The 21,811-nt window shown below is 37.2% G+C and overlaps 1 protein-coding gene across 14 annotated transcripts in view; it reads left to right on the top strand.

Moving 5' to 3' along the window:
• Positions 1-21,811, top strand: part of PIEZO2 (piezo type mechanosensitive ion channel component 2) — a 457,465-nt gene that overhangs the window by 276,635 nt on the left and 159,019 nt on the right. For 13 of the 14 annotated variants that reach the window (XM_035318200.1, XM_035318189.1, XM_035318191.1 and 10 more), the window contains exon 4: positions 12,251-12,293. The exons of the other annotated variant lie outside the window; for it this stretch is intronic. In XM_035318200.1, coding sequence (XP_035174091.1) covers positions 12,251-12,293 — 43 coding nt within the window. The remainder of the gene's footprint in view (positions 1-12,250; positions 12,294-21,811) is intronic. 14 annotated transcript variants of the gene reach the window in all.

Genomic DNA, 21,811 nt, shown 5'->3' with positions numbered 1-21,811 from the left:
ACATGCAGATATAGTCATGATTTCAAATGTGTAAAAACTTTTGGAAATCTACTGTAGAAAATATAATTTTTAAAGCTGGATGAAGTAATACTGAGAGCCCCACTAAAGTTATATTACTTTACATCCACTGACTTTAAAAAAAGGAATGTATCAAAGTGTTGATATGAAATAGAAACATGGAATAATGAGATGCAAAGAATGTTTTATTATTTCTGCAGCTAAGTGTCCTTTCCAGAATAGTTAGAAGAAGTGATATACAGGCTTTAGAGTAAGAGTTGATTTTTTTTCTCATACAAAGTATTTTTAAATAAGTCACTCCAGATAAAATAAGATTAAATTAATTTTAGATTAATTAGAGAGTACAGAATGTGGCATTTACATATCTTTCCAGTATAAATCAACATCTTTATGTATGACTTCTTTGTTCAAAATTTTATTCATTTATCTATTTCAGCCTGTTTCCTACTGAATGTATTTTTCTCTCCTCCACCTCTTTGATTCTTTTTCTGCCTATAGTGAGTACAGTGTCCCCAGCTGCTGAGAATAGTTCCCATTTGCAACTACATAAAATATACTTGATGTGTTCCAGTTGGCAAAGGTGAGAAATTCTGACAGGCTTAATGCCTTGCAGAAAATGTTGCCGAGATGCTCCTATTTATATATTCAAGTATAGGTAGGCTTTTTAAACTGATACAGAGAAACATTTGGGATGAGATAAATGGTTTCAGAAATTGGGCCAATAACCTTTGTACAAGTCATAGATCTTGAACTGTAGCATTTTTGGTGTGTCTTAGTTTGAGCACAAGAATGTTCCCAATACTTTTTTAATACACCCATGGAGATGTTTTGCGAACCCCTTCTTCTCTAACAGAATTGAATGCACCTGTGCTCCATCACCTGAAGCACTGATCCCATTGTGGGAGCTTCCAGCTCTTTAGATCTGCTTGAACAAGGAAAATGAGCCAATTGGCACTAGTTTTGAAGCATTGCTGTTGTTGGCCATGCGTCTTTGAGAGGAAACAAACAGTACAAAGTGCTATTTGTCCCTTTTCTATTAGACCTGATATAAGGTCACTTCTAAAGGTAATCAAGCAGCATATAAATAAATAAAATACCTGATTTAAAAATGCACTCAACAGTCAAAAGTCTAAATTGCACATGATTTCTTTAACATGAAAGTTCCTGCTGAGTAGGAAATTATTACTGTTCATCATTCTCATTAGTATTTACTAAAAAGGTATGACTCTCTTAATGCCCTAATGAAGCACTTAATTAAAAACCATTCCCGTGAGGACTAATTAACCACACTTTAAGTAAGTGTGAGAGTACTCTTGTCATCTATTAACTTATGAGAATGGCATACATTTCAGTGCTTTTGCTGATGTTATGTGGAAAGGCTTAGATTTAGGCAAAGTAGAGAGTAATTACTCCTAGTTAAGCATGTGACTCTAGAAAGATCAAACTATTTGTAAACTATTTGAAACATGCAAGACAGAAAACACAGACTATTTTTAAAAATTGAAATGACTAGGCAACAGGGTGATTTCTTTAATTTGTGGATAGTGCACATGCTATTTGTGGCATCCTAATGAAAACTAATAAAGCATTGGGAAATGATCAGCTAATACACAGGATGCAATCCTGCATTCTGTTATAGACCAAACTGAACGCAATCACATAGCGTTGCTTCTCCGTGAAGTCTGTCTAGGCACGTCCAGTTGCTTGACCTTGGTTATTTTACAGGGCATGAGCAGAGAAGAGATGAGTGATGGTTACCTGTGACTGAGGCGGTGAAATACAAATGTTCTTAGTGTGCATAGTGTGCAGTGGAACAAGTTGTAGGAGGCACAACACATGATGCTGGTTTCTCCTGGCTTCACAGGGGCTGCTGAAGTTTATATGCTTGTGAGCTGGGAGGAAGAGGTGGGAGTCAGTGTGGGGTCTCTCTTCTGTTATTGCATCTCTTTCGTGCCCTTTGGGGCCATAACGAGACTTCAGCTGCCTGCACTCCTTCTTGCCGGCCCCTTGTCCCTGTGAGCTCCTTGCCAAGGGAGCAGGAACAGTGTTTTAGAAACACCTTTGACTAGTAGTGAGGGATTGAGCAGAGTCTGTGACTAGCACCCCATCACTTCCTGTTTTTTCTCAAGTATTTTGCCTGTTCTGTTTTTCCCTAGCAGCTTAATAGCTACACAATCAGCTGTCTGTTGACTGAGAGGAATGGGAGATACAAGGCCAGAAGAGCTTTGTTCTTTCTGTTCTCACAGACTAGAGCTTTGAGGATGTTTGAAATCACAGAAGCAGTCTCTGAAAAGATGAAAATAAAAACAAAAGAAACTCTTTGTTCAGTGTATATTTTTATACTTATCAACTGAACTAGATAAGACAACTTTATATTTTTTGAGAGGAGAAATAACATGTTGATAGTATTTTGTGTGCCTGCTTCACACCAGTGCCCAGAGAAACTCTTCCTTCAGGATCCAGGTCTTATGAAGAAATCTCTGGGAGTGGGTCAGACTTCATGCCCCAAAGGTCTTGCTGCCTTGTGCAGCCACTGTGGTCTTCACTCAGTGATGTTCAAACAGTGACAGAGGTAGAAGGTGCTGTTTTCTTCTTCTACAGAAGGTGGTGTGCTGAGGATGTACACATCTCAAGCCAGATTTCTGAAACTCAATTCTAGATATCATCCTTCCCGTGTCACTTCATCTCTTTTTACCTACTGTCATTATAGCCACTTTTTTTTTTTTTTTTTTTTTTGTATGAATAATTTGAATATGGGCAAGCCATCAGGCCTACCAACGATGTGCTGTGTTTGTCACACTGTGCAAGTGTTTTCTTGATCTGCAGGGGAGGTAACACGCATGAAATCATTCCTTATTATCTTTAGAAAAATATATTAAAAAAAAAAAAAAAGCAAAAGCAATTTCAGAGAAAAGGCATGCATTACAAAATGTTAGTGGAGTCAAAGATACCAATGGAATGCTGTTTTTCTGTCATCTTAATGTTCCTCTTGTTCCTGTGCAAGATTTCCTGGTTTCTGATCCTTATTTCTCATGTTCATAATTTCTTGAGTATGGATGTGCTGTTGAAGACATACTTTTTATATTTGCTGCCCCTTTCCCTATACTTATGCTGCAGAGTTCAGCGAGAAAATTGTCAACTCCTCCTTCTCCTGATGAGACAAAAAGAGAAAAAGAGACAATGTAAAGCAAATTCCTTGTGCTGGCACACTGCGCACATTCAGTACTGCAGGAAACTAGGTCGACATTATTATTCATAACAGTATATTATGTTACAATAAAACTAAGCAGAGGGTAGCTCTAGAAATTGGAAGGATGCCCATCAATTACTCTCTGAAGTGAAAGCTTTGCCTCTAAGATACTATTTAGCAGACAGAGCAGTGTTGGTTGGGGTGAGAGAGGAGAGAATTTCTCTGCCAACAAAAATGGAGAAAAATCTCATTTTCTCTGGGTTTATGAAAAATAAAACTTACTACAAGATTTCTTTAAGTTCTTTTGCTTTTACTTTGAAAATCAAAGCCACTCTTCCATATTTGAAAAAAGGCCCATTTAGATATTATTTGGCTTCCTTTCAGAAGATCTGGAGCAGTACCTTGATGGTCTTAAACACAGTGCCTCTGAGAGTTGAGGTTGATGTCCCCAATTGCAATGGCACAAAAATCTCACCTTCCTTTGAGGCTGCGCCTTGGAGCCCTGACACCCTTTTCTGCTGTAAGAAAGAGAATAAAAGGTTGCTTATATCTGTGGGCCATCTGATTCTTTCCCACCTTAATCCTGCAGTGTGAGTGTGAGTCTGTGCTAGTGACCTGCAAGGTTCCTTTATACTATGTGTAAAATTCTTTTTCTCACCCCTTTTTTTTTTTTTTTTTTTTTTAATGATCCACTTTCATAGGGAATGGGGAGCAGATAGGTCTATTTAAGAAAATTAAAAGCCAACCGAATTAATTCAGATTTTCTGTACTCTTGGAAATTTGTTTAAAAAATCACCAACCAACCATTAGAGCAAACAAATAGATTAATAATAGATAATAATAGTTTAAACAAACAAAAAAGCTTTCAATTAACTAGGTATATCAGGATTAATCTGGAACAATTTCGCTAAAGATTTTCTAGTGTTGTGGGTTTTGCTGTTTTGCTGCCTTCTTCAAGAAATTTGAAATGAAAACAAGTAAAGTAAGAGTGGGCTGAAGTGTATGTGTGTGTTATAGGGGAGGATTGCCCATAAGTTTTTTTGATATCTAGAAAGACGAAAGAAGTAATTATTCTTATAAAAAATCCATGTGAAAAAGCTGTTTTAAAATCATCAAGACATTCAGCCGATTTCAATTGACATTATTGCCTGGGGGTCATCTTAAAAAAATCTGACACAGAAGAACAAATATAGATGGTACTTGCACAAATTTTCTTTTTCAAAGTTATTATTTCTTCCCATGCTGTTTAATTACCAAGTCATCTTCACTTATAAAAAAAATTTCATGTGATTCTCATATAAAAATACATAAACTTCACATTTAAAATAAGCAGTGTTTCATGTATTTAATGAACGAAGGAAACTTTTGCTTCCTGTGCTCCCATTCTCCTGAAATGTTTATCTGCAGATCACTGCACCTTTTTTTTTATTAATCAGTGGTTCATTAATGGTGTAGAATACCTGTTGTTTACATTATTGATTTATTATTATTATTATTATTTTGCTATTCCTTACTGCTATTTATTTCTTTTTCAGCCAAACTATCAAAGCCCACATACTCAATGCAAATCTTTCCATTTGTTTCTGTGGATCAAGCTCAGAGGCACTGGTCTTACTGTCACACACAGTGAGCTGGATCTGGCTCTGCCTCTTTTTGTCATAGTCTGCCCAGAGATGCTGGACCCCATATATCCCAGGTGGGCTAGGAAGATTTCACATCAGGTTATCTACCTTAAGTTAAACAATATTAAAAATAATCCTCAGCCTGATCCCCAATTCTGGTACTAATCAAGATCAAAAGAAGACAATATGGGCTAGGCCAGTGCAGCAACTGCTCTTTAGGGTCCCTGTTTATTTGAGCTTTTCTGACCCTTCTGGGTTCCCAGAGCTCCAGGAAGGCTGCAGGCTAGAAGATGAGAGTGGCAGATCCAGACATTAATCACTTTACCATAGCTATTGTCTTCTTAATACTCATTCTAAAGCAATATGCATCTCCATATATGCACATAAGCATAGTGTCAGTACTACTGCACTTTGCTCTCTGTTCCTAGTCTGCTCATTTTTGTGGTAGAAATTCCCATTTATTAAAATCTCCTTAGAAGAGAACTAGTTTTGATGATGATTATTTTTTCTGTTAACATGGAATGAGTCAAGATTTCTTTTTTAATAGGAAAGCCATTTTTGTATCTTATGATAATAATTTGATATTTGTCTCACAGGAAAAAATGCACAATAAATCTTTCCCATGACATTATCACTTAGGGATCAAATTTGTACTCTTTGTTCAGTTAAGAATCTGTTGAAAGCTGGTATGAGTGGAAGGCAAGTAAAGACTTGCAACGTCTGGTCTTTGCTCTTAACGTGACCTCTTGCTTGGTATGTATTCAGTAATCACTTTCATCATCTAGCCAGCATCCTAGTCCGCTGGCCCTTCACTTCTATTTTACTGGTGGTTTTAGTCTATTCAGTGCACATCATAATAGATTAGATTTTTTCATATTCCTTCTCCTTGAGTTATTCTCCAAATGAAATATTCTGCCCTTTTGCCTCCTGGAAGTGGCTCCCTAGGGTTTTGTGGGGAGTCTGGCTGTAAGGAGCATCCAGGAGCCTGTGTGTACGTCAGGCCAGGAGAAAACCTTCTTGCTACAGCAGATAGGATACAGACCAGAAAAAAACAAGCCTATGGGTGAGCACTTTGACCTGCCCCTTCCTTGCTCGAGGTGACCCTAATTGGAAAGCCTTTCTGGAACACTCCAGGACCGGGGCTGGGAGTGGTGGTGTGAGCCCCATCTAGCAAGTAGCACTGGTGTGGTAGGAGTGAAGCACTTACTGCAGTAGCCCAGACCACCCCACTGTATATGTTTTGAATGGGGTTTGTGGTGGATTAGCTCTGGTCTGGTCATGTGCCCATGAAGCACTGAAAAACAGAAGTTGTGTCCTTGGGGTGTCATTTAGTGTCATGTGAAAGGAATCCTGTCATGCAAACCAAAGCATGCTAAGCAGGGATGGCTAGGGGATTTGCTCAAGACATGCTCTCCTGATCTCAATTAAAACACCAGCATGGACACAGCAGAGTAGTAACAGCCCTTATTAAGAGATTTCACTTTAAAAGAATGTCATGTTTTTATCCCAAATTATACACTGTGATAGACAGCAGAGTGATGAGTGAAGGATGCAGCCTAGGTAGTTTCAATCAAAGGAAGAGGAAGTATAGGAGAGATTTGTTTCTTAAAATGTACAGAGAATTGCTAAGTGTTAGGATAGCATTGTCTGATATCAATTCAGGAGAGAAATGATCATTTTTGTAAGAGGCACAGTGTATATAACTAGCTGTTGGACTAGCTATTGGGTAGGTGCATAATTTGGCTAGGGTACTATGGAGAAACTAAGAAAAAAGTTCTTTCCTCTGCCATATGAATTTCTGTGTTCAAAACTGCCAGTCTATTTCATAAAACCAGTGGTTCTATATTGGTTTAAAATAATTATAAGAAAGTGGGTATTTGAGAAGACAATCTAAAACATTTCTGTTTGAGAGAAGATAGAAGATTGACAATTTGGAGTAAGCGACTGCAAAAATGCTTAATAATATATGAAGTTGCTGAAAACCTCATGTTCCCAACACGGCAGTTTTTATCAGTTGCAGTTGTATGTATTGCAGCTACTTAGCAGTACTGGTTAGTAACAAGTCAGGAAGTACTGAGGTGATGAAGGAGAAAATACAGCAGAGAGGCATTGCCCAGTCCACTGAAAAGAAATAGTGAACTTCAAGTGGTTTAAATCTCTCTAGTGAAAGAAGCTCTAGCAGGACAAACCGGTCTGCTCTTCCAGTTTGTTGAGACATTCAAGTGTGGGTTCAGATACTCAGGTCCCTAACTAGTCCAAATGGGCTGTCCTTTGTGGACTTGTGTGAGGTTCTCTGCTAAGTTGTTTGAGAAGGAGCTGAGTGTCACCTGCAACAGAAGGCTTGCACAAAGTATATCTTCCCATTTCTGGAGTATTCTCTAATGTTGTTTTGTATTTCTTGAAAATGCAAAGGGCTTTTTGTTTGTTTGTTTGTTTGTTTTTCTGGTTTGTAGAATGCAACTAAGTGTCCTGGGCTTTATATCAAAATTCTGAAATTGGTAGGAATAGTCTAAACTGTACAAAATCAGCAGTTCCTCTGAAACTTTTCCATCACAGCATTAGAAAAAAGACCAATGCAGTTACTGCTCCAAGAATGCCTACCTGTTTCCAATGTATCGGGGTTATATAGGTCACACCTGCATATAGTTCTCATGAGCTAAGTGTTACTATGCTATGTCTGGTACCTTGGTAGTTCCTTCAGAGAGCCTGAGTGACCCTCTGTTGGCAGGCTACAAGAAACCTATGCTTTATATATATATATATTGTTAATTTATTCCAATCATTGAAGCTCTTCACACTATTTTCATTGTTTTTTTTTTGTTTGTTTTTTTTTTTTTTGTTTTGTTTTGTTTTTGAATTCTGACAGGCTCACTTAATGCTTATTGCAAAACATCAAACTGTTTTTTTGGTTCAATTAAGTTGTAATTTTACTTCTGGTCTTTATGCCAGATCACAGTGTAAAAAGAACACAATAATTATTATTCTTAGTGTTAGAAACCTACTACTCTCATGAACTGAGAAGGTAGCAGGGCCACAGCTAATCACCGCACGTGGTCAGATCTTCATAGGGATGGCATAGGAGGCTGGCATTTACAGTGCATGCCAGCCTTCTCCCTGAAGAGCTACACATCTCTGCTTTGCTGTCAGATACAGCATGTTATGGCTCAAAGAGAACAGCTGTACCACGTCCATGAATGTCTGATCACTTATCTAATATATTACTCTGTGCTTTTTCTAAGCCCACTATTGCTCTTCAGCAGCTAGGCAACTTCCTGATTTGCAAAGGTGAGTAGCCTAGCAGTGGATTATGAGTCTTATCATTAAGTTCATAAAGTAGCTGTAACCAAACCAAACCAAACGTGGAAAATGCCATGGAAATGAAAGCCTACTTGTCAAAGTAGACAACACTTCATTTCACAAAGATATTGTTCATTTTATCTTATTAAGTCTCATGTTCTTATGTGCTCATTCTTAGGGTAGGATTTCATTGAGTGCATATGTGAACATGATGTGCATTTTACCATTGTTCCTATTAAATGTGAACAGTAATTCCTGGAGTACATTATGCTTCATCTTTTTGAAGAATTTTAAAGCTAGCGTTGTTAATGTGAAACAGAATCTTTGGAACAGATGGGAATGGTCAGGCACTCTGCAGCAAATATTTGGAACAAAAGCTTAATTACATGGATACCAAATTAAGGTATTCCTATAAACAGTTTTGGTATTTTTGACATAGTGGTAAAAAAAAAAAGAAAGAAAAGAGAAGCCAAATTAATTTAGCAACCAAAGTGTAGCCGCGGATAGATGCAGGAAGTTGACAGGTGAATGTTTTCCACAGTCCCAGCAGAGAAAGGCTGAACTGAACAGCCAAAATCACACTGATTTCTTTGGGAGCAGGATCAAGTCTTTAATTCATGAAAAACTCCTGTTAATGAAAGTTACGTGACTTAAATCTTGTTTAATGTTTTGGAAGCGCCGGGTAAGGTTTAAATCAAATAATAAGTTTTCTAGACTTTTAATAGCATTATTCTTCTTAGTGCTGCTGTTACCTCAGGGTATTTACTTTTGGCTGTTAGTGCAGTGTAGAAGTTGATACTATTGAGAATGAAATTGGCAAGTCTTAAAACAGAATGTTTAGATCATAAACATTTTAAAATAGGACTCCATAAAAAAGATGTATATTTTTTTAATATGAAATGTTAGTTGTGTTCTTGGCAGGCTTTGCTTCAGAGGAGTCACATGCATTTCAAAGACCATTCTGCTAGCCAGCTGCAGCCAAAAGATGATTTCAAACCAGTGGAGACCCAATTCCCTTTTCTCTTTTGCTATTTTTCTCTGTCTCTCTCTCTGCTGTAGAACGCTCTATATATCATACAGCTGAAGTGTAGCCAACCATGGGGTGAAAAATTCATATAACTAGTATACAAAACAGTGGAAAGAATAGAAACACTAACTAAAGATGCCAGTACTAGTCTGTACTTTAAGAAGTACTGTTGAAATATCTTTTCTTCAACAGTCTTCAAATCTTCAAACTTCAAAAACTGTTGAATATTTTTTTCAGAGCCAGTAGGATTGCACAAACTATATGGAGAATTGCTTGTGTCTGCTCTGCACTTACTGTGGAGTGGCACAGTCAATTTTTTAGCAGTGATTTGATACCTCAGTGCTACATGACACCCGATATACTCCAGGGGTATGCAGAAGATGGTGGGTTTGGGGGATAATCCATAACAGGAGACATTAATGGAGCGGATCTTTATGTATCTCAGAGAATTTATTCTCAATGAAATATCAATGGTTTATTGTGCTGCATGATTTTTTTTATTTCATATTTGAAATAAATGTGTGCTGATAGAATGTTTGCTCTCCTGCTTTTAAAGGCATCTTTAGATGACTTCTGTTTACAGAATTTGAGCATAGTATGGTGAAAAGTATTATATTTGAGTAGCTGTGCAGGCAGAAGTCTTGCCTCACCTCAAACAAGCAAATACAGGTGCCACAGTAGGAACTCCTAGTACTGACCAAACCATATACACTCTTCAGTTACTCCAGAACAGAACTTAGCTTTTTTTTTCTTTTTATTTTTTTATTTTTTTTTCTTTTTTTTCTTTTTTTTTTTTTTCCCATAATGTGAAGGTAGAGCTTTCTCCACCTCAGTTTTGAAGCCTTTTATCTCTGTGTACTCTGCTGGATATGGGCCTGAAATTCCTGCTTGCTTTGGACTGAATGGGGATAAAAGTGTTCTTACATTAATTACTGGCTGTAGACATAACAGTCCTGAACATAGAAGCTCCACTGCCCTACATTTTCATTAGAAAAGGTTTTTAGAGCCTTTCCTTGAAAATGTGCCTGTGACTGAAGTTTGAAGTGACTGGCAGTGAGAAGGTGAATGAAGAAGCAGTTCCAGAAACATACAGTGAAGATTATTCCTTACCAAGTTTGGAACCAGCTGTGAGTCTACCCCTTAGCCAACCCAAATCCTTCTTGTTTAAAGTTAAATGTCAAACTTTGGTTGATTTTAGGAGTGTATACTTCAGTGTACTTTCTTTTCCTCTTTTTAAAAAACAGAGATCAATACAAGGAATTTATTTTCTCTGTGCCCAGGTTAACATCATCTTTGGCTGTCCAATTTGGAACTGGGCAAGAGAGCTGCGCACAACATAGAATTATAAGGAAATTAACTTTTGGGAGTTTATTAACTTCAGTTTTTATTTGTACACTCTGATTTTCCAGTGAGATAGATTTTAGGTAAAATTGTGTAGAAAAAATGTATCGTTGCTTAAGAGATTTATCACAGTCTTTGTGGGCTAACCTGGGAAGTTTAATAAAATAAGTAGAAATAATTCTGATGATAGGATTAAAAAACAACAAAGCACCACCATGACCAAAAAACAAACAACCCCAAACTTCTTAAAAGTTGAGTCTTTAGATTCTTATCTAGATCTGCAGTAAGTGTTTTGAATTCAAAGAGGGAGAGTATCTACTAGGTCCTATTCAAATACATAACATGGCAGATTAACGATAAATGCCATGCTACAAAGAGAAGGTCATTGATTTCTGAGCTGTTGCCTTTAATTGAATGAGAATGATGGTAAGATGGTGAGAATGAAGGTAATGATGGTAAGAAAGACATCTACAGTCTACAGAGTGTTTATTATTATTATGTTTTGTTTTGTTTTTCTGAATTATAATATTTTATCCCACTTATCCCCTACCAATTTGGTGGGTAGGACTTTGTCGGCAGAAAGTATATAATCAGCGATTTTGTTACAGTCATTGTAGGGGCACTCACTGCGCCATATGTATTTAATGCTGAAATTCTCCAGATTTAAATCAAAGATGTTTACTTCATGTCTTTCCCCTCTTTCTCAGTACTTCTGGTCAACATTGCTGTTTTTCTATGACTTTCTCTGCTGCTGCTGAACATCACTCACAGCAAATCTGTTCATTCCTAATTTATGTTCCCCTTCAGGTAGCTCCATCAACAGCAAGAGTTATTGTCAGTTCTTTTAAGTATGATGAAGCATTCAAAAAGAACTATAGTTGTTTTCATGACATACAGTCTATAACATGTCCCACAGGAGTGTAAAAAGGCAGTGAGAAAACTATGACTCAGTTTCATGTCCTCCTGTATATTTGCCTTGCAGACCTGCATGACTTGAGATATTTATGCTCTTTGTAGCCTGTATGTATAATGGCCCTGGCAATAAGGAAAAAATTAGCAGGAGATGAAAACTGATAAGCTAGTGGTTGTGGCTGGGGATGGGGTGTTTGTGCATTTTTGAGAAAATCTGGGTAAAAGTTGTATTAAGTGCATGTGAGCTACTGAAAGCAATTGTTCTAAAGGATCTGCCCATTTGAACAGTTGGTGGGGATGTGTCCTCAATTGTTTAGAGACTGAGTGAGTCCATTGCGGCCATTTTTATGTCTATGAAGAGTTAAACAATAAAGCAGAAATACATCTTCATGCTTTTGCTTAAAAAATAAAAGGGATGGATTTCAGAAAGAGTTGTAAAGCTTTCAGCAAGAATCAGGCAAACACTACAGTAAAATGAAAAGCTGAAATGTGAAGACTGTGTGATGTGAGATGCCAGCTCAGTGCTTTCAGGAGTCATGTACAGATCCCACTGCTCTGAGGAGAGGAGACCACCCCTGGAATCACAGTGAACTGTAGCAATCGCAGGCTGCTTTAATGTAAAGGAGTTATATAGTTATACATAGTTATGTCACCTGGTGGTAGCCTCTCTTAACACTTCTTCACTCTGGGGAAAACAGATGTTATTTACAAGTACTTCTGTCGGGGTGGAAAAATCATCTTACTATACAGATTCCAGCTGCACAAGGAAAACAGAAGAGTAAGAGAGTTCATACAGTAGAGGCTCTTTACTGAGGGTGTTTGTTTTTTCTCCTCTTTGTATAGGTTCAACATGGGAGAAAACATTACGGCAGATTGGTTTTGAAAGGTAAGCCATACATTTGTTTCATTAACAGTACAGAAAGAAGGAAGAAAAAGTGCATGGGCAAGTTTACAGAATTATTTATTTTAGAATTAAACAGAATTATTATTACAGAATTATCTATGACCTCAAATTTAGAAAGGAAGTTATGCAGTATCATGCACATATATGTTCAGTTTCTTGTTTTATGTCCTCTTCTGTTTTCCCAGCCTGATCTGAAGCAGCTTATTCACCATATGAACTTGGCTCACTATATTTTTCTGCTGGCGACTATATAGCATGTTAGTATTAAAAAAGGTGACATGCTATTTGGGCAGAAGTCTTACTTATGAATGAAAATATTGCTCTCACTCGTATTATTTTTTCCATGAAACTTCTAACCTGTGACATATTAGTTGACAAAAGTAAATGAAGTTGAAAGAAGACCAAAGCTGGCAGAGGGCTGTTTAGCATCAGAGGAAAATACAGAATTCAGCATTCCTCAAGTGCAAGAACTTCTTGCAGCCAAACTTAACCACAAGGTCATCATACCAGAAACATATGTCTCTCTTGGAACTTAAACTAGGCCAAGCCCAGTAAAGAGTAATCTGGTGTTGAAGTTGAAATGCTCAATCTCGTATTTATTCTTCTACAAATGGTAAGCAGAAGAATCTGTTCCCCACGCAGATAATGTTTTGCTGTTTTCCCTTAATGGAGTAGTTTGCAGCTGTACACCAGTGTGTTTGGATCTCTGTTGACTGGACGAAAAGGGATTTCCCTTCTCCATGCTGCATGAGGGCATACAGTGCATACTGCCTGAGGCATCTCAGCAAACGCTACAGATGATACAGTCTTTCTGAAGTCAATAAGTACCCATATTAATCATATAAAACAGAAAATAACTGCTTTCTTGCTTACTTTCTCACAAAGGCAAGCTGCCTTTTTTTTTCCTCAAATTTACCATGCATATAGTTTTTGTTACAATAAAACATAAGTTTCTGTTAAAAACAAGACTGATGCTTAAGTATGCTAGCTCCTACTTGTAATTAAGATTCTCATATCTTGGCAGCAGTACGTGAAAAGCTTTTTCTGTAGAAAGAATTCTGTTTAACTAACATCATTTGAATAATAATTAAAAAATAAAAAAATAAAAACTTGCCTTTCTCTGATCTTCACTTAAAAATCTGGCACCTGAGGGGAGGGCTATGGATCTCTCTAAATAGCTTCCAGGTCTTAGGAGACTTGTAGATTCTGAAAGGTTGTCACCCATCTCTCTGAAAGCACATCTGCTTGAAGTTTCTAAAGGGATGCTAGTGCCCTAATAGTTGGTAATTTTTTTTCTTTATAAGACTGTTTTGAAAGCATCTATGCTATGGCCCCAGCTGAGTATTCATAGGGTCTGCCTGGTTGACGTGTTCAGTATTAGGTTTCCATGTATCTAATACGATATTTGTCAAAAAAGAAGTGCTGTTTTTAACATAGTAGACATGGTAGTACATAGAAAGATTATATTTTTTGTTCTCACAGTCATAAATGTGAACTGGTACATATTATTTTAGTTTTTCAAAGGAAATGTAGGAAGGCAAATAATGTTTCAATATGACAAAGCTCTGTCTCAGTGAAATTTAGCTTTTCACTGGCACTGTGAGTAGCTTTGTAGCTTTAGAGGCTCTGGTTAGTTTAAAATTAAAACATTACAGAATAATAAAAGCACTTTTCCTCCTCCAAATAATGCATAGAGTTCAAATTCATTTCTATCGTAAATCTCTTAATACCAGTATAGTCATCCCTGTAAAGAGTTTGGCCAAACATTTTTAAACAGCCAAGAAAATTACCATTTTGTTGCCATGTTTTTTACATAACTTGAAAATCCAGACGGATATAGAATATTTACCATTTTGTAACTGTGCACAAATGATCTGAGGAAACATGGGCATTTTCATTTCACAGGTTTCCACCAGTCAGAAAGCTTTTAAGACTTTAATCAGATCACCAAATCAAAATATGTCTCTTCTACTGTAAATGTAAGAATTAATGTCTGGCTTCTTTTAAATCCATGTGTAGATATCATAAGGCACAGTATTAATAGTTTGAAAGGAAAGTTTGAAACAGTGATAGCACTGTTTCAGGATGATGGGAAGGGTTGTGGTTCATAAACATTTATAGTTTGAGATGATGCAGTACCCAGTCAAGAATCAGACAGAAATATCTTAACTGTGACACCTTACTGGATATCGTCTATTTAGAGGTAGAGTGTTTTTAACAGCACAGCAGAGCTGAATCTTAAATGAACATTACACATTCTCTGTTGCAAGGTGTAATATCATTGGTTCTTTTTAAAAAGTTGTGCTTTTTTTTCAATTTGATTTCTTTATGAGCATCAGCATATCATACATTTCAGAAGGACACTATAGTAAAATGTAAATTCTTTCATTGCCCTATTCTTCTTTTAAAATCAAGAATTAGCACCTGCTAGTGCTGCTTGTCTCAGTCAGAATAAAAAAAAAAAAGAAAAGAAAAAAAAAAGGCAGTTTTGAAGAATGGTAGAGTGAATTGATATCTTGGGTCTGCAGTTTGAAACTTCCAATGGAAAAAGGTCAATTTATTTAAGCGGAGCTTATCAGGAGTTTTCTTTGTGGTCTATTAGAAAGCAATTTCCAAACTGTGAGGTGTTTCAAAACAAAAAGGAGAACTCACAATACCTGTGCATGTGCACTACATGTACCACATAAAATACAGAGAAATCTTAATGAACAGCTGAGAAGCCTGCCTGAGAGGAGACAAATATTTGGAAAAGTTTACTCTGCAGATCCCAGTATTTCCATTCCAGTTTAAATGGAAGAAAGAGCTGACAGTTCTGCACCTTGGGAGGCTGTCAGCTTGGACTAACTTCAACTGAAGCAGCACATTAGTAAAGATGTGGTGAAAATTTGAAAGTACTTGGTTAGATATAATCGTAGAAAGTGTTTTCATCTCAGCTTTTACAGAGACAAAGAAAAAAAAAAAAGGAAAAAAAAAAACTTTAAATAGGTGGAACAATTAAAGTTTGTGTTTGTGGTAGTTTTTTGTTTGTTTTTTTAACAACTCAACTTCTTACTTGTATTTTTGTCACAAGCTTTGTACGATGTGAGTATATCAGCAGTAGCAAGTTGACTAACAGATCCATGAGTAATGTATATATAAAGTCTGCTTTATAGTGCTTTGTAGCTGTATGTGCTTAATATCATATTGTATTTGATTGCTTAAGATAGGAATTTCTTAAAGGAGTGGTTTCCAAAGTAAATGAAGTGTGACACATTCCTATATGTAATACTTGGATGCAGTGCACTTACCTTTCATTCACATAAGTAGGAATCCCAGATCTTCAGATCCCTCAAATTATAGAGATTATTTTGAGGATGTATTGCTACATGTTTTCCCTAGTCTTACTCTCCTCAGTAGTCACCCCTTTATAGCCAATGAGAGAGACAGGAGAGTGGGCTAGATCTGTTATGTCTGATCCTGTACTCATATTCTCATATTCTCCTGTTCTCATATTCTGTGTATCAACACTAATAAAAGAAGCAGCAGCAACATGTTTTGCTATTTGAAAACATATCCTCTGCAAGCTGTTGTCTGAGGCACACCTGAGTCAGCTCTGAAACATCCACAGCATTTAAATGTGTTGTTTGAGCAAGAATATTCTTATTCCAGAAGAAAGCAAGATACACAAAAGGAAAGCATTGAAAGTGATATCCTAAGGAGGAATATGCCTTTGCTTAAAAACTGGAAAATTCATACAAAATGTTCTTCTAGACAAGCTATTTTAGAGTGGATTGAAGGGCAGAAAGAGATGTGGAGACTCATTTTATGTTGCGGAAAATTGAACCCAGATAATATACGGGTTATGTCATCACTGCTTTGTGGTTACATGATGTTTATTCTGCAGTAATATAGCGTTTACATTTCTGTTGTCTTCATATCCTGAACAACATGGAGATACCAAGAGATCTGATGGATAGGCTTTTAAGTAAACATTACTTGCAGGCTGTGCAGGCTGAGCATGCTGCTTTTCAGTGCTAGAGAAATTAAAAATGCTGGAGCTTGAGTAAAGTAGTTTTATATCCAGGAAATGACTAGAGTTAAGAGCTTTGCAATTAAATGGAGTGTATCTAGGTTTGATAGATTTAAATGAAGGTCTTTTTGCTATTGATTGTTTTTTTAAGAAATTACAAATAAGCTGATTGTAGCACAGTATAGTAGTCATCATCTTTGTCCAATAACACCTTGACTGCAGTTCCTATTGCATTTTTTTTCAGAAAGTTTTGGTGAAATTTGGAGAATTATGAAAAATGTTATGTTGTGTTATGCTGTCCCACAAGAAACATGGTTTAAAATGCTGAGTATGTATAACATCTGCACATCATACAGTCATCTTACACTGTCTTCAAGCTTGCTTGAATACTGAAGAACCAAAGCAAATAGATTTCTGGATAAGTAGGTCCTCCCTTCCTCCCTTCCTCCCTTCCTCCCTTCCTCCCTTCCTCCCTTCCTTCCTCCCTTCCTTCCTCCCTTCCTTCCTCCCTTCCTTCCTCCCTTCCTTCCTCCCTTCCTCCCTTCCTCCCTTCCTCCCTTCCTCCCTTCCTCCCTTCCTCCCTTCCTCCCTTCCTTCCTTCCTCCCTTCCTTCCTTCCTCCCTTCCTTCCTTCCTCCCTTCCTTCCTTCCTCCCTTCCTTCCTCCCTTTTTGCCACTGTTCATTATTGGTGCATGTTTAGATGACACCCATATATTTATGAAAATGTCTGGAAAACTCTGTTCTACTTTGTGCTAAATGGAACTAAAAATATGTTTCAGAAATCATTGTTCATCTCAGTGGTTTAAAACTGGCTTTTTCAGTCCAGGCTGGACCAGTGAAAATGGCTCATTCAAACATAACTAACTATGGGTTAGTTATGAACAATTAGCAGTCACTGTGCTTGTTTCCTCGCTTCTCTGGCAATTAAAAAAAAAAAAAAAAAAAAAAAAAAGAGAGAGAGAGAGAAAACAATGCACAAAGCCAGTTAAAATTCCAAAGCAGAAAGAGGATCAGGTCAGTCATTGAGCTAGCCTTCTTCTGAAATTCAGTCTGTAGTGTCTTCTCACCACACGGCTGTGGTGAGACTTGATGGAAAGAGAGACACAGGCAGTTTTAAGGAAATTGCCACTTCTGCACTGCAGAAAATTAAAGTGAAAGAGGTTTTTTTATTTTATTTTATTTTATTTTATTTTTAATCTAAGTTTCTCTAATTTGAGCTACCAGATGATGGAGCTTGTATAGTAGATTCAGTAGTGATTACAGAAATGTCTTCTGTTATAATGTATTTATTGAGCTATTTATTGAGCTAACCATTTTAAAACTTTAAACAAACCTCTTAAAACTCATTGTCCTGCAGGTTTTCCAGACTTCCATTCTTCCTCTTACTACTGTTCTCTGTTCTCTAATTTCTAATGTAACTAAGGACTACTCAGCTGCTAACAGTGCAACCATTCCCTTTTCACATTTGTCCCTGGGGTGTCTCTTTCCTTTAAAATGCTTTATGTTAAGGTTCCACAAAACAAGATTAAGAATGATTTAGTAACTGTTATTATATGTTAAGTAAATACAAACTGTTTGAAAAAATATGGATTTGAAGAATAACATGTTGTTGTTACATTTTGGCAACATTTGTTAAGTATGTTTGTCATAATAAATAGCTATTTCAGTGACACAGAGAAAGGAAACTTTGAATAGCCATTTCTTGGTAAAATCTAATTATCTGTATTAAAAACTGAGTGTTCTATGCTGAATGCATAACATTTGTTTGGCTGATAGGTTCAAACTGATCCTTAATTGTTATTTTCATGGTATGCAACAATTTCTTATTAATTTGAAATTACATGCTTAGATATGCAGAAGTTGACTCTGGCTGCTCTACATAGTTTTTATGTGACATGACTGCAGCATTTTTACAGAAGCAACATTTATTTAGAAAATGCAACACATAGCATTTCTGATTCTGGTTAAAGTGATGCTGAATGTGATTGATACCAAAAGCGGCTCCTGTTGTAAAGTACTGTGTATTGACCTATGTGCTTATTCTTCCTTTTTTTTTTTAATCCTTTTACTATTTCTGAAGAAGGAAATGGTAGGTTGGGATTGGTATCTATCACACCTCAAGAAAAAGAAAGGGTAAGGAGGTAGGAGCAAGGAAGGCAATAAGACTGTCAAGGAAAGACAGCAGAAGTGAGTCTATTCCTATGCCATAGCTAGACCCTGGATAAGAAGACTGGCTCTTATTGGTATATATTGCCGATCTTCTGTGTGTTTCAATAGCTCCTTCAGTTACTCTTCAGTCACAAAGTGATAAGGAGGACAACCTGCATTGCTTTTGCCTAAAGCAAAATAAACACAACAGCCCCGCATGCCACAGGTAAGGAGACAGAACATTCCCATCAGAAGCCAGGAGCAAGCTAGCTGTCATCGCCAAGAGATGCTTTTTTGTTCCTGTATAGGTCTCTGAATGTAGACGGATGTCTGCTTTTGCAGCTGCTCCACATATGCCCCTGCTTGGTCTAGCCAAAAACATTGTGTATATCTTCCCTACCCCTTGCAGAGAATGAGAATTCAATTTCCTAAACCACTCATGATGTGTGGTGAGTGCTGGAATCCAGACACATCAGAGACGCTTCTCAAGCACCTCTTTCCAGGTCTAGGTTGCTAATTATGAGCCTACTGGCGATCTGTTTTCCCTCTTTCCCCCATGCTTAGATTGCTTGTAACTTGCTGTGATATTTGATTGGTGCTTGGCCAGAGTTTCTCTGGGTGACATGTAAAGAATAAACAGAAAGAAGAGAATACCACTGGATTCTATAAATATTTATTATGCACAATTCTGGCTTGGAAATTCAAATACCATATGGTTTTCTATAGTGGCATCCCCCACTTCTCCCCACACTCTCTGGTGATTTAGTAAAAAGAATAAATATAAGTTTGAAATATAAAATCTCATCCTGATAGCTTGCTCCATAATTTCGTGAACTTTCTTCACATATAGCTGAATCCTACAGCCCTTTCTTGGGCAAAGCTCCAGTTGACATCATTTTGTGAGCATTGCCTCAGCCAGGGGCTCTGAGAGACTGCAGGGTTTGATCCTGGAGAGGTTATTTTAAAAGAAACAGTGCAATCTGAATGCTCACCGTGTTTTGCAGGTGTTGGGTAATTTGAGTTTGGGAAGACAGGGAAAAATGGGTGCAGTGGTGCAATTGGAGGGACCTGGGGAGAGCCCTGCCAGGCACCTTTCCTTGTTTTTTGGGGAAAGAAAGAAAAAAAAAACACTAACAGCCTGTTTTGGTCTCTCATCCCACAAAAAACATTAAGCAAGTACTTAAGTTTTCAGCACTCAGGTGCTCCTTCTGACTTCATCAGGGATCCTTGAGCTCCTCAGGTTAAGTGTTGACAGGCAAGCCCTCACAGGTGCACAGGTGACCCCACTTTATTCTCCTCAAGGTTTCCCAGGCAGGTAGCCGTGCTCCTCACCCACAGGCCTGGACTCCATGAGCTCTAGTGACGTGCTCAGGAGCAGGGGAGCAGTGGCTGGTTGCCTTTTACCCTGTGTGAAGTGCTCAGTGCAGAACTTGGAATAGCTTAGTAAATGTTTCTTCTCTTTGAAGAAGAGAAGAACCTTCCTTTACTTATGTCATATCAGAGAAATTAGATTAATTGATGTTTTGTTTACATCTTCTCTTGCTCTGTGTGCTCAGGCCTTACATATGATAAGGGTTAACTTATAACAATCCTCAGCACATCTCATAGGAGTTAATGTGGATTTGTTCTGTGATTACTATTCTGTAAGTGTTTTGAATAATATCAGAGGTAAATGTGACATACAGAGCAGAGATGACACCAGTTCCCTGCCTTCCCTTCAGAGAATATGAACAAAAGGGTAATATGTCATTCTGGTTGCTGTTTATTGCTTATAACAGAATTATAGTCTTCCGGATGATATCTCAATTTAGTCATTTTACTCTCTGGCTGTTATTTAATTGATAGGTAGGGATCTGAGGGCAGAGAAGCACATCAGAAGGGCCTCAAAGTACAACTCTTCCCTTCCTTGAAGGAGCAATAGCCAGCGGGTGAGGTTGGCTTCCCATGTACACACACTTATCTGAAGGCAAAGTGCAGCACAGGGTCTTGAGCCTTGAGAAGACAGGGAACTGAGGTTGCTTTCCTTCCCTTGTTATTTTATGGTGCCGACAGTGGAATTTGTGCATGTGTATGTTGAAGCATTCATGTTGTTTATAGTGTGGGAAATGGGGAAGAAATGTGTTTTCAGTTTCATCTGATATATACTACATGCCTAAGTTTCTATCCTAAATTGAGTTTTCTTTGTTGCTCTGATGAAAAGTGAGACTTTGAAAGAAAAGCACGGATTACAGAGAAAGCCAGAATAAAAATTGCATTATATTTTCAAAGAACAAACCCATTGTTTGAAAAATTATGGACAAACGGCTGTGTTTATATATATGTATATTTCTAATACTGTATAAGCTAAAATATTTTGGTTAGTATTACATACTGAAATAGAAAAAGATCAAATTTAATTTTAAATGATTTTAACTTCACGGATTTCGTTGCAATATCCACTTTATTCAAATATTGCTGTAAGCAGCTATGTGTTGTCCATTACACTCAGACACAAATTACTGTGAATAAAGCTTTTTCTGATTGCCTGCTAACAAACAATTCTTTGTATTTAACATGCTGGTGTAGAGTGTAAAGTAGTTTTTTTTTCTTTTTTCTTTTAATTTTTATTTTTTGTGTCACTGAGAAGGAAATAATTTCAAGACCCATCCCCTGTCCATACAGTGAGTATAATGTGAAATGAGACCAAAGTGAGTAAGCCCCCCCTTCTTTGACTGTTATCCCATTTACTGCTTGCTTGTCAGGGTGCCATAATAGCTGTGACCTGTGAAGAATTTCTGCTTCTAACTCAAACCCTGGGCCGTATCTGTAAAGCCTGGCAGTGTAGTACTACAGTACTTGTTAGCACTAACATTTTCCGATTCAGGTTAGATTACCCTGTTCTCCAGGGGCAAATGCATCATGTGTCACAGATAATTCTTGAGACACCATCTTAGAAGGTGATGAATCTTCTGTTTATTACAAGATATGGCTTGTATTGTTATTTACTTTTTTAAAGTTTTAAAACTTTTCAGTATACTTTTTAAAATCTAGCTAACTTCTAAACTTAGTCTGACTTTTGACAGATGTCATTTGCATAATTTTTTGCAATGTACTATCCTGCCTTTTGCAAAAGAAACACACTTCTTTTTAACAATCATGTCACAGAGTATTTTTAAGATAATGCTGTTGATGTTTCTGTAGCCTTTGTGCTGCACACCTGTGAGATGGTAAAGAGCGATTCACCAAGTGAGACTTGTTTTGTAGATTTTTTTCTGGAGATGATGTCCATATGCCTAAAACACTTAGACTAGGAATTACTGTTTTACTTACTGGCTTTTCACAAAGTTGCCATTACTGGAGGGGG

Source organism: Oxyura jamaicensis, chromosome 2, assembly GCF_011077185.1.
Source record: "Oxyura jamaicensis isolate SHBP4307 breed ruddy duck chromosome 2, BPBGC_Ojam_1.0, whole genome shotgun sequence".
NCBI lineage: Eukaryota > Metazoa > Chordata > Aves > Anseriformes > Anatidae > Oxyura > Oxyura jamaicensis.
This window is presented reverse-complemented; position numbering and strand designations above follow the sequence as displayed.